A 13,599-nucleotide genomic window follows, 5' to 3' on the forward strand; every position below is an offset into this window, starting at 1 on the left:
TGAGATTACTTTTATGTATTTATCTCCCTTTTGGGGGCCGTTCTGCCCCACTGAGTTTTTTAAAATTTTCCATTTCTCTACTTTTGAGAGATTGCATTTGCATTTGTACATGGGTACCTCTATCTTGCATTGTTAACTTTAATCTATATTCCTTAAGTAGCACTTAAGGGGGGTGGGGGTTTTGGTGTAATTAATTATTAACCTAATTACACTTTACTTATGTTTACTTTGGATATTGCATAACATAGTAGTTTTCCACTATGACACTTGGGGAAATTCTATTTTAGGTGGCGATAATAGTAATCACATTCCACTTTATTCTGTTTTCTCCACCTTTAGCATACTTAGCACTTTAGCATCCTTCACATGTTTGCACATAGTTCATTACACAATGGTAACTAGGAGATAGCTTATTGTCCACACAAGGTGGGATCACATGTCTACCTTTGGCGGACATGTGATTCCACCTTGTGCGGGCGATACACTATCTCTTGTTTACCATCTTCACATGTCTACCTTTGGTGGACATGTGATTCCACCTTGTGTGGGTGATACACTATCTCTTGGTCACCATCTTCACATGTCTACCTTTGGTGGACATGTGATTCCACTTTGTGTGGGCAATAAGCTATCTCCTGGTTACCATCTTCACTTATTGCTTTGCTTACATAAGTAGGCATTTGTACATTGTGCTTAGTTTACATATTGCATTTGGGGGAGAATACAATTTGTTCTTGTACTTAGTTCAGTTATTGCATTTTGTGGAGGATGATTTGCCTTTGGTGGACATTTGTTTCCACCTTGTGTGGGTGTTAAGCTATCTCTGGTTGTCATATTCACTTATTGCCTTGCCTATATAAGTAGGCACTTGTACATTGTACTTAGTTTAGTTTTTGCATCTTGATGAAAATACAGTTTGTTCTTGTCTATCTTGTTCTCTCTTGCTTTTGTGCTATTCATTGGCCTCTAGATCTTGGGTTGTTGTTATAGACAAATTCTTATGTTGATGAAAGAACTAGAGATTATAAAATATATTGATACTCATTATTTGAAAGAGATAAATATATTAAAAACAACAAATTGGTATGTTGTGGATTATCTATGAAGAAAATATTGGTTTATAGAATCTTATATCTTGATTTTATTAGGGATGAGATATATATTAGTGCTACCCACAAATTTGTTTCCACCCTAAATGCTCAAGAACCGGAAATGGAAACTGTGTAGGGGACTTGGGACAACCGAAAATGTTCCAAGCTGTCCCCGGTTATGCAAACAATTTGGAATCCGTAGCAAGAACTTGGAAACAATCTATGTTACTCGGGTACGTGTTTTCGGACCTAAGCCCCAAGTTCTGGAAACGGGGATGGTTTTGGGGACGGGGAAGACGTTTCCTAGCCGTCCCCTACCAGAGAGGAAAATGGGAAACACATCCCCAAAACTTCAGAAAACTTGTTGACTGCCCTAGGGATTGCGTTGCCATTTCCTAAGCGTCCTAGGGACTGCAAAACAGTTTCCTGTTCAAAAAAATATTAAGCATTAAAATTCTGTTTTTTTAGCCATCTACGGGCCCACACTTGGAAGTCATAAATGTTATAAAATAAATTATAAAATGAAAGTTATAACAAAGTTTTCAGTGTTCATTGTTCTACCCGCGCATGAATGCTTGTTTTGAACACAGCTTTGGACACATTGATCGTAGCCTGCAAGTGAATGTAGTGGAGGCTGGATATTGACCGCAGGCTGCAAGCTGCAGGTGAATGCCGCTTGAAGGGATTGCTTGACATTCTGTTGGATGATGCATCCCTTGAGGGTTAGGGTGACAGTGATAGTGACTTTGATATGGATGATTAGGGGCAGCTGTCATAGTATATTTGTTTTCATTTTGACTATGATGTTTCAGACTTGGAGTGTTTTGTCTTGACATTATATGACCATTGATTGTTGAATCTTGCCACATTGATGGAATGATTATATGATCACTGATAGACTATAGTTGATACTTTAAAAATTTAAGTCTTTAACATTTCAATGTTTTCATTCCGTTGAAAGTTGAAAATTGCAGCCTTGTGATATGAATTTATGATGCTTTTCATTCTCTAATTTGATGACTTACTATTGGTATACTTAGATGATGATTGAAAATGATGCTATTTTTGATTAGATGCGCTATACTTTATGATCATTGATGAATAATTCCTTGATGAATGAAATTGATAATTTTAAACTATGTTGTTGTGATGAATGTGAAATTGATGAATATATTTGAAAAAAAAAAAAAAATAAAAAAAAAAATATATATATATATATATGTCCTCGAAACCCGTCCCCCTGTCCGGGAATGTTATATATATATATATATATATATATATATATAGCTGTTCTTAGTATTTCATTGTCTTGTGAAAATTTATTTCTTCTCTATTGACCTTGTTTGTTGTTGTGTGAGTGGGTGTTTCATAGTGCAGGGTTTCAATGATGATACTTTATGATCATTGATGAATAATTCCTTGATGAGTGAAATTGATAATTTTAAACTATGTTGTTGTGATGAATGTGAAATTGATGAATATATTTGAAAATTTATATATATATATATATAGCTGTCTCCTGCTCCAGCAAAAAAATGTCCTCGAAACCCGTCCCCCCTATATATATGTATGTATGTAGCTAGCTGTCCCCTGCTCCAGCAAATTTTATTATTATTATTTCATTGTCTTGTGAAAATTTATTTTTTCTCTATTGACCTTATTTGTTGTTGTGTGAGTGGGTGTTTCATATTGGCTTTGCACTTTGCAAGGTTGCATATATACTAGCTGAGTATGTTGATATTTGCAGGGTTTCATTGTTTGGCTCGAGTGATCTATATTTATTAATGATTGATTTGAAAAGTCATTTCTATTAATGTTTTGTAGCTACAGGGAGCATCATTATACATGTGATGGTTATGCGAACTTCTTGTTGATGGTTACCTTGTCACAAGCTTTCTTAGTTCGACTATGTTGAGCCATTCCTTCATATGCTATGCCTTGCAGCAATTTCATTATTTGTTTATGCTGATAAGTTTTTCACTATTTGCCTTTACCATACTTCAGTAGATAGCTATTGCATTGTGAGTATGCCTTGAAGCGGCTGTTTATAGTTGTCAGATTACTTATCTTCACCAGTCATCATCTTCTTACCTTGATCGTCGTTCTTTAGTCTATGAAGTCCTTGAGGTTGAATTGACTCTTCATAAACGTTGTTGCCCGGGTTTAATGAAGACAGGGTGCAAGTTTAGCCTAGCCTTGACCTCTACTAGAGTTATCGTTTGCATTAACGATGACTTTCTATTATCTTTAGATATTGTTGTGGCCTATCCTTTCTACAAATCAAGAGTCGATTGAGCTAGTGATTGTGATTCATTCTTAATGACAAGTGCATGTGTTATACACATCCTTTGTGTCTCACGAGGACTCAAAGTGACATAGCATCATAATTGTTGTCTGTTCAATGAAGTGTAAAGAGTGCTACTCATTGTGTGACTTGGTTATAGGCTTTTGCCGAGATGTCAAGCATTGATCGATGACACCGTGTATTGTGATTATTTGGTAGAACTGTGGGACACTTTAGTGGATGAGAAAGTTAGTGATTTATGTGACAAAAGATTGATATCATATCTTCTATAATTAGTGCTGTGTATGCTAGACAATTATTTGGTGTGTTCTGGGCATGTTTATTTCTTCAGTGTACAAATCAATTCTTTGTTTTTAGTATCTGTGAGATACATATAAGTCTAGTATGTTTTTGTAAATGCTTAGTAGGTGTTTATCCAAATTGTCAAAAAACATTTTCTGGATAGCTGGTTAGATTATCCTCTAATTAAGCTTGAGAACATTGTATTTGGAATTTTTTCGCTGTAATAAAGGATTATTGTTGTGTGGCTGGGTTTTTCACCTTGAAGCAAAAGGTTTTCCCAAGATAAATTGTGCAATTTGTTTTTTTGTGATTTTGAGTTTCAACATATTGCATTTATAGTCTTTTGGCTCAAAATTTAACATGCTATCAAAGTGGGTCTAAAGAAAAAGATCTAGAACATGAACTCTTAGCTTTGAAATATTCTTTGCGTGGCTTCTAGCTTGTTTATTTCAGCTACCAAAAATGATGAATGGACTCAAAGTTGAAGATAGGTATGGAAATTCAGGGTCCTAATTGCGCTTGAAGAGAACGATCTTCTCAACTACGAGAAGTCTGATGTAGATGGACATTTTGATGACATTGAGAAAGCACAATGCAAAATGAAAAATATCATGGCTAGAAAAATATCATCGGGTACTTGTTATATCAAACTCGAATGTAGGGAAGGAGATGCTTGAGAGTCTTCAAAGTTTGTATGAATTGAACCACACTAGCAGAGCTCTAGCCTTGAGACATCAACTCCTTAATAAATAAATGGCTAGAGGAGATTGTTTTATTGTTTTAGAGTTGATTGTATTCAAGAGGAATATCGATTGGAGGTGAGAGGAAATGGGTGAAAATCTCACCATAAAGAAGATCATGTTCTAGCTGACCATGCCTCTGAAAGGAAAGGACATGAAAAGGAATTTTCAGAAGGTACAAAGATAGGATTCTTGATTCAGCCCTTGAAGCTAAGAAGAAGGATCTATCTAGTATTCAGTGTTTTAGATGTGACAAGATCGTCACGTTGTTGGGAGAGTTTTTAACAAGACCCAAGCATTAAGTTGCTATTACAAATGTTGAAAATGCTTCTCTCTGTAGAGAATAAAATGAATACTGTGAGAGTTTCTTATTTATTTCTCTCTTTAAACTTTTAAGTAATGTTCCTACTAATAGTGATACTTGACTAATTGACAGTGTAGCATCTTGCTATATTTTAGGGTGCCGTGAGCATCTCTCTAATTTGATAGAATAGGATACTCATTTAGAAGTTATTATTGGTGATGATGCTTTTTTATTCTGTGAAAGGTGTTGAAACTGCATCTCCTCATTTAGATTCAAGAACTCCTCTCCATTTGAGTGATGTGTTGTTTGTTTCTAGAATCAAGATAAGTCTAATTTCTATTACCAAGTTGCATTTCTTGAAGGCAAAGTTCTTGCATGTAAGTGGAACATTATCATTAACAACTTGTGAAATCGATGTTCATCATGTGAGTCTATATAGACTTTCAAGGCACCCTATTGAAGTGTTAGCACATGATTCCATGAGTACTATTGAACTGTGGTATAAAAGACCCTGTCATCTAATTTTGAAAATTTGTCCCTCCATGGAGAAGATGGCCATTGGTCTTCCAAAGCTTGGTCAAGAACATGATGATGTCATTAAAGGTTGTGTTCTAGGTAAGAACATTATAAGTTCTTTTCACAATAGTGAAAGCAGAGAAAAATATATTTTAGAGCTGATTCATTCTGACTTATGTAGCAGTAGACCTATGCATATTGCTTCATTAAGTAGTTTTAGGTACCATGTTACTTTTATTGACGATTTCTCACTAAAGTTCTTGATTTATTTTCTGAAACATAGCGAGTCTAATGAATTGGAGTCTAGATTTAAAGAATTAAAAGATCAAATAGAGAATTTGTCTAATAAGAGGATCAAAGTATTAAGGTCTGATAATGGGGGTGAATACACATCTGGAGTCTTTCAATTTTTGTGTGTTGAACTTGTGAATAAGAGGGAGTTTTGTGTCCCTTATAATCCACATCAAAAGGGAGTTGCAGAAAGAAAGAACAGGTGAATTGTTGAGGCAACAAAAGGCAAGATCCATGATCAAGGCCTTCAAATCTTTCTTTGGGCATAAGCTTGTACGACAACTGTGTATGTTCAGAATTGTAGTCCACATCAAATTTTAGATAATATGACTCCTGGAGTGGCATTCACTGGTACTAAATCAGAAGTTAGTTATCTGAGAATTTTAGGGTGTCTAGTTTACATTCATGTACCTAAAGATAAAAGGTCCAAGATAGAATCTTCAAGCAAGAAGGGCGTATTTGGTTGGTTACAATGAATCTTCAAAACCATACAGGTTCTATAGATGGGGTCAAAAAGTAGATTGGAATCACCAAAGATATTTCATTTGAAAATGTAGCTTGTAAAAGACCTAAGGGACTACTATGAAAATTGATAGAAAAGATCATGAAACTACTCAAGATATGGAAATTGCTGTCCTTGATTCCCCTTGTGAGATTCAGAGGGGGACTTCTAAATTAGATCATCTTGTTGATCTTTTTGTTCCTATAGAATTCATCATTGGACCAAGTAATGTTTCAGTTGACAAGAAGAGACCTTTGTGGGCCAGACATACTATGTAAAGAGGGTTGAAAATATGCAGCCCCTCGTGGCACTTTCAGACCTTAAGTTTGCTGGATATGTTGCTTTAATGAGTCATATTATCGAATCCCAGCCTTCAATTTTTGAGGAGGTTTTTGAACAACAAGTATGAAGAGATGCCATGATGGAATAGTATCAATCAATTATCGAGAATGACATTTGACATATTATTCCTCGACCTAAAGGTAAACTTGTTTCTTCTAAGTGGCTGTTCAAAATTAAACATATAGTTGATGGATGTGTTGAAAAGTATAAAGCTAGATTTGTAGCTGGAGGGTTTTCTCATAAGGAAGGTAGAATTATGAGGAGACAATCACTCTTCCAGCTTGATACATTTCTATCAGAACTATCATTGCTATTGCAGTAATTAAAGGATGAAAATTGCATCAAATGTATGTAAAGATAACATTCTTGAATGGTGTAATTTAAGAAGAGGTATTTATTGAGCAGCTCAAGGGTTTTGCGATTCATAAAAGTAATCAAATGTTTACCAATTGAAAAGCGTTGTATGGCCTTAAGAAAGCTCCATGTGCATGGTATGAAGGAGTTGATCATTATTTATTTATCTTGGGCATTCTAAAAATGATGCAGATCCAAATCTCTATCTCATGGGAATTGATGATAAAACATTAATTCTAGTTCTTTACGTTGACGATCTGTTTTTCACTGGAGAGGATGATCTCATTGCTAAATGTGAGAAAGAGTAACCTCTGAATTTGAGATGAAAGATCTAGGTCTCATGCACTACTTCCTTGGATTAGAAGTGTGCCAAAGACCAAATGTGATTATCTTGTGTCAAGGGAAAGATGCTACTCACATTTTTATAAAGATTTGGTATGTTAGATTGCAAGTTTATGTCAACTCTTGTGGAAGCAAATCTGAAAAAGTTACATGATGAGATTGCAACCAGATTTAGTTGATCCCACTATGTATATCCAATTAATTAAATTATTAATGTATCTAATCAATTCTAGGCTTGATTTATCTTATGCTGTTAACAGTCTTAGTAAGTTCATGTGTGAGCCTAGATAGATTATCTTGTTGCGGCCAAATATATTGTTGAGATATGTATGTGGTATAGTGAGATATCATTCAAGAATGAGAATAAACATCAGCACATAAATATTATAATGAATCATCAATATACTCGACGATGACAAGGATAGACATAAATAATAAAGAGAGAATATCAAAAGCCACAAAAGCCATCCACTAAAGGCACACAGGCCATTCGTTGGCGGACAAGAAAACTGAAACTGCGTCAATATAAACATGAAGAAATATGCATTGACGGTCACAAAAAATTGCTGACATGTTACAAAACCTATGTAGAGTTTTGACGGTGATGTTTTAGGATTGCACAAAGATGAGAAATTTGACTGAGACATTCGAAGTCAATAATGATGAGGAGATATAAAGCCATTGAATTTAATAGAAAGTCCGCAACTGAATTCAAATAACAGAAATAGAGGACTGGAACAAATGAGCCAAAGATAAAATGACTTCTTTCATGGAAAAGCAAGGCACTAACATATACTGTGAACCTTGAGTAGACAAATTTAGGTAAAAGGATCTATCTCACAACTATTCACTTCAACACTTACAGATTACTTACAAAAAAATTATGCAATCTGCAATAGATACATGAACTAGAGGACAAGAAAAACTCCCTTATTTGTTGTTATCTAACCTTGCTTTGATGCCAAGTTAATGTTTTGTCAAGAAATAGCGATAAACGACAACAACCAAAATGAAGAATATTAAGACAGAGAAATAACAATTTATCCTGGGAAAATCCTCCAACATAGGGGAAAAACCCAGTCACATTACAAAAAAATCTCTTTAAAAGAAGTTCAGGTACAATGCTTTCAACTGAATATACTACTTATCACATGAAGCAATCATATATATATATAGAACTGAGAAACTCTTTATATCATAACAGAAAGTCTCTTCATTTTCCAAATGCAAGTCTCTTCACATGTTGCATGTCTCTTCATATAATAAAATGTCAGATAGTTAGGATGAGACACCTAGCACATTTTGAATGCCACATTTTGCTCACTTGATTATACTGAAATATCATCATAAATCTCTTCTCGAGCAATATTAGAAGCAAAGATCTTTATTGCAGCTATAAAGATCTTGCATGTTGCATGTCTCTTCATATAATAAAATGTCAGATAGTTAGGATGAGACACCTGGCACACTTTGAATGCCATATTGTGCTCAGTTGATTATACAGAAATATCATGATAAACCTCTTCTCTAGCAATATCAGAAGTAAAGATCTTTATTGCAGCTATAATCTTTACTATTTTAACCCCCCAAAAAATAGGATCAAGATAACTCATCTTAGAAGTCTTATCTTAAAAAATATTCCCTATTTGTAAGCCCTAAAAAATGGGTCCAAGAAAACTCATCTTAGAAATGTACCCTCCCACCATCCTAGAAGGTTGGTGGATCATAGATATTGATTTGATGCCAGGAATTATAAAACAAAATGACAAGGAAGCTCTCTCTCTCTCCATCTATCTATATATATATTTGATTGGTAATTTTCCCATATGAGGTTTTTTAAATTAAGTGCAAGTCCTTAGTTGTATATGTGACAGCTGAGGCATAAGTTTGTCATCACTTCTATCCAAGACTTGCTCTGCCTCATTGGTTGGGATATGCCACTCCAAGAATTCGATGTAGTAGCTTGACTTGTTTATACACAACATTAGTACACATTAATAACATGTATATCAGGCACTTGAACACAAATGTCCAATATGAAAGCATTGACGATTTTTTTCTTGAGCTCATCCCATTTGAATTTTCTTAATGTCAATCAAGCATAAAATAGCAATAAAAAATAATTTTCTTTTTTATTGATATTTAATTGTTAAAAATGTTCTTAGTCGATGGCAGTTGCTGAAAAGATTTGGATACTAATAACTTTTGCTCTGTCAAAAGTTTAATATGTTCAATTTTTATCTGAATATTTGAACTTTAGTTTGGATCTTTGCGGAAGAGTACTCACTCTGTAATATATGGTGTAGTTTTTGTTTGTTTTCATCATTGCATTGTACTACCATTTTGGAAGAAACTATAGAAGTTTGAGAGTAATAAATTACATAATAGCTTTGTTGCTTAATATTAATACATTTCTCAATCCATTGAATTTACTCTTTGATTGATGTTAATTGACAGAAAGCACTTGATAGCGATCATGTTCTCAATAACCGGACACTGGAAGTAAAAGTGGCAACTCCTAAGGTATTGTAAGGTCTGATATAAGCATGACAACTTTGTTGAAGCTGACGTGCTGATCTCAGTTTCTCTTATTAATGTGATTTTTTGCAGGAGGAAATGACACATCCTTCCAAGAAGGTAACACAGGTATTGTAGCTGTTTATATTAGAAATCTAAGTTGCTATAATGATGCCAATTTCTGTTATCCTTGGTATAAGGTGGGGATGATGGCCTTTTGGTAATATATGAAATGATGAGTTGGTCTTCTTATTAGACAAAGTATTTTGTAGGGTGAAGGGAAAAATGCCTCCAAGAAGATCACACGCATATTTGTTGCAAGAATTCCACCCTCTGTTACAGAGGAGATGTTTCAAAAGTAAGTTTGTTTGATTTATATTTCACACATTATCTGTTTAGATTTTGCTAGTTTTATAATTTCAGTTGATTTTAATTCTCATTCAGGTATTTTGAAGAATATGGAAAGATTGAAGATTTATACCTGCCCAAGGTGAAATTCTTGTCTTGTATTTTAAATGCTGATTTTTTTACTTATAAGTAGACATCAATAAAACACCAATATGTCTCACAAAGGCATATTGCTGACTACTGCAGTACATATTACAACAACAATGAATTTAATCACTTAACATCAATGTACAAAATTAAACAAAGCACGCAGACTAATCAAAACAACAACGTTTCTTCCCAGCCAAGGTTGTATCACTGAATGGAAATTAATGATGGCAGGCCTAAAATTTTCAGACACATGAAGCAGCAAAGAAGCAAAGTTTCAAGCCCCATAGAGCAAGGATAAGCATCTGTTTTCCCTAAGTTTATCCAAATTTGGTATTGTGATATATGCTTTCAGGGCATTTTTTTGGACCTGGGTGTCTCCAAATGAAAACATTATAATCACACCCACACTCACACACAAATATATATATATATATATATATATATATATATATATATATATATATATATATATATGTACATATGTATATATATATATATATATATATATATGTACATATGTATATATATATATATATATATATATATATGTACATATGTATATATATATATATATATATATATATGTACATATGTATATATATATATATATATCTATATATATGTACATATGTATGTATATATATCTATATATATGTACATATGTATGTATATATATCTATATCTATATATATGTACATATATATATGAACAGAAAATAACATTATAAATGTTTACAATATAGTATTATATTTTCGTGTATTAAATATTTTTAATATAGTATTATCTATTATATATATCTAAATGGTATTATCTATTCACACATATATATATATATATATATATATATATATATATATATATATATATATATATATATATATATATATATATATATACGAATAAAAAAAATATGTTAATGAATATATATTTTGGGGGAAATGGAATAAAATATAATAAATTAAGAAAACTAGTTACATTTTAGGTAGATTCCAAATGGCGATAGCCATCACAACTCAACAAATATGGGAAATATTCTGAGCATATTTGCAATACCAAAATAGTAGTTTACTTCCAATACAATATTTCCTTGTGTATAGCCTCCAGTTGCCAATTCATTTGATCATTTTGAACTTGTTGATAATTGAAGTACACACAATGGATATTGTGGTGATCTAGCCTATTTCAGTCAGCAATATTCTAGTGGGCACTTCAGCCACCTTGTTCCATCCTCTAGGAATGTGAACCAAAAGAAATGATCTGAAAAATGGAAGAAACAGTAAACCAGAAGAATTTGCCTAACCACTTGAGCAAGCTGGCATGAAGTTTTCAAATTCTTTTATGCAGCAAAGAGACCAAAATTGAAGAATCCATTTCATGGACAGTCTTTGGCGAACCTAGCTCACCAGTCTTTTCCACAAACATTAGAATTATCCAAGCCTCTGTAAAATTATTGGAATTCCATCCCCACAATAGAAGAGAAGTGGAATTCATTAGAGCCCTGGTAATTGTGACCAATTCCTCCAATCCTTGCTGGACAGGACTTGGACAGGCTGATCCATCTGTGTTAAATTTCCTTGCACCATCTTCAGAAAAAGTGACCTGTTCAATTTCCTAGAGGAGTGCACACCAAGGCATGACCTTGGGAAGGGACTCAGGAGGACCAAAATCTAAGATTTGGGCAACCTTACCATCCAATAGAGGTAAAGGTGTCTTGATAGAGTATTTGGCTTCGGTAGTTTCTTTAATCGTGCTTTTTATTCTATTCTGTACCTGCAGCACAAGACTTGAGCAACTCTGAAAATAATCTTGTGTTTGCCAATGAATAAGGGGCAGTATCTTAGGCAGGCACCCAGAATGATGCAGAAACAGAAGGGAGAGCCAGGCTTTCCCACAATTCAGGGAGAGAAGAAGCTAAAACTCTTGATTTGTTCCAAACCTCCAAACTTCAATAGCAAAGGGGCACTGGAAAATATAGGTGATTAATAAAATCTCCAGTGAATTCCCTATTTCTGTTATAAAGGACACAGATAGAAGGCCCTTGGGTTTCTTTTTACCTATATCCTCCCAAGTCGGGCATTTTTTTTTGGAATAAAAGCTAAATGAACATGTTGCACTTTGGCCGCCTAAGTTTATTCCAAATATTCTTCCACCAAGGGCAGATGATTCCTACTCTTTTGAAATTGTATAAATTGATATCCAAGAGACGCAAAATGAGAACATTTAGTGCTAATGCACTAATAAATCAGATGGCTCTTCCAAAGAGCAACATGGACAAGTAGAGAGGATGGAGACCGAAGGTTTTTGATCTACAAAAGATCCTGCCCTGGGGCAACTTTATTGACCTACCAACAATTGTAGAGCACCTGAAATTTGTTGCACTCAAATATCTAACCCAAATAGAGCATTATTGCCCTCAGTGGTCATAAAAAAAGCCTGCTTTTAATTAATGAAGCACCTATTTGGATCGTAGTCCAAATCATAGAATTCTTTCTGAGCATGTCATCTGAGGAATGTCCCCATCTTCAACCCCGCCTAGATATTTGTAATTAAGAATTGCTCGCCCATGATAAATGAGGATTTTTGCAACATCTGCAAAATAATTCATCAGCAAGGGTCTGGCTCAATTCTGCAGTCCTAAGACCAAGCCATTCATTCTCTTTAGGCAGATAAACTTGATTACAGCTAAGCAAGCATAAATTAAATAGATAAATAAGTATATATTATAGATACTTGGTTATTTGTTATTATACTATATTATTAATACTATAGATTGGTTTTCTAAAATATAATTAATTCATGTATTGCAAAATGTGATGAGGGAGGAATTTATTTCTGACAATATTTAAAGTATGACTTATTGATAGGCACATTGTTTTAGGGTTATTATAACACATGAATTTAGCTTTTTGTCTCTATCTTTAGCCTTTTGTATTTCATTTTCCCTCTACAAATTGTTGTGTAAAATGAAAGGAAGTAAGCTTTGATGTTTTGGCTTTTATGCTCCAAGTTAGTTAACAAAAAAATTGTTGAAATCAATTCAAGGCTTGGAATTGTGACAATCTTTCTGTAAGCATGAAATAACAGTCTGATCCGTGTGGATTCAGAAGCAATTTAGCAGAATTGTTTCATCTTGAGAGATGATCAAACCTGATTGAATCCCAGGAAATTCCAATACAAATCCTTTTTCAGGACACTTCATACCCAAAATTAGCATGATTTCTTGTGGAGTTGGCAACAATGCTTTTTTTCCTTCACATTGCTATTTTCTTAATGCACTCTTCCTGCATTTTTGTCATCTGCTGTCTTATGATGCTTTGCAAGGTATGCACAGTTCTGTGCAAGGTATATTCTTGAGTAATCCTTTCTGCAAAGGCTGTAATGTCCCCAAGTTGAAATATACCTTAATTTGCACAAAGTTAACAACTCCAACAATATAATTTATAATTGAACAATGATCTACCATAGTAAACTCATCTAATAATCAGTATTTAAGAATTGATGTACAAGTACATGGA

At 33.8% G+C, this 13,599-nt stretch overlaps 1 protein-coding gene across 2 annotated transcripts in view; it reads left to right on the plus strand.

Moving 5' to 3' along the window:
* The window catches only part of LOC149535156 (RNA-binding (RRM/RBD/RNP motifs) family protein), a 55,963-nt gene that overhangs the window by 23,480 nt on the left and 18,884 nt on the right, over nt 1-13,599 (plus strand). For both annotated transcript variants that reach the window (XM_089803996.1, XM_089803997.1), the window contains exons 5-8: nt 9,527-9,592; nt 9,680-9,715; nt 9,859-9,944; nt 10,031-10,076. In XM_089803996.1, coding sequence (XP_089660122.1) covers nt 9,527-9,592; nt 9,680-9,715; nt 9,859-9,944; nt 10,031-10,076 — 234 coding nt within the window. The remainder of the gene's footprint in view (nt 1-9,526; nt 9,593-9,679; nt 9,716-9,858; nt 9,945-10,030; nt 10,077-13,599) is intronic.

The sequence above is a fragment of the Cupressus sempervirens genome, chromosome 10 (assembly GCF_028749045.1).
Source record: "Cupressus sempervirens isolate cs-2001-9-10 chromosome 10, ASM2874904v1, whole genome shotgun sequence".
In the NCBI taxonomy this organism is placed as follows: Eukaryota; Viridiplantae; Streptophyta; class Pinopsida; order Cupressales; family Cupressaceae; genus Cupressus; species Cupressus sempervirens.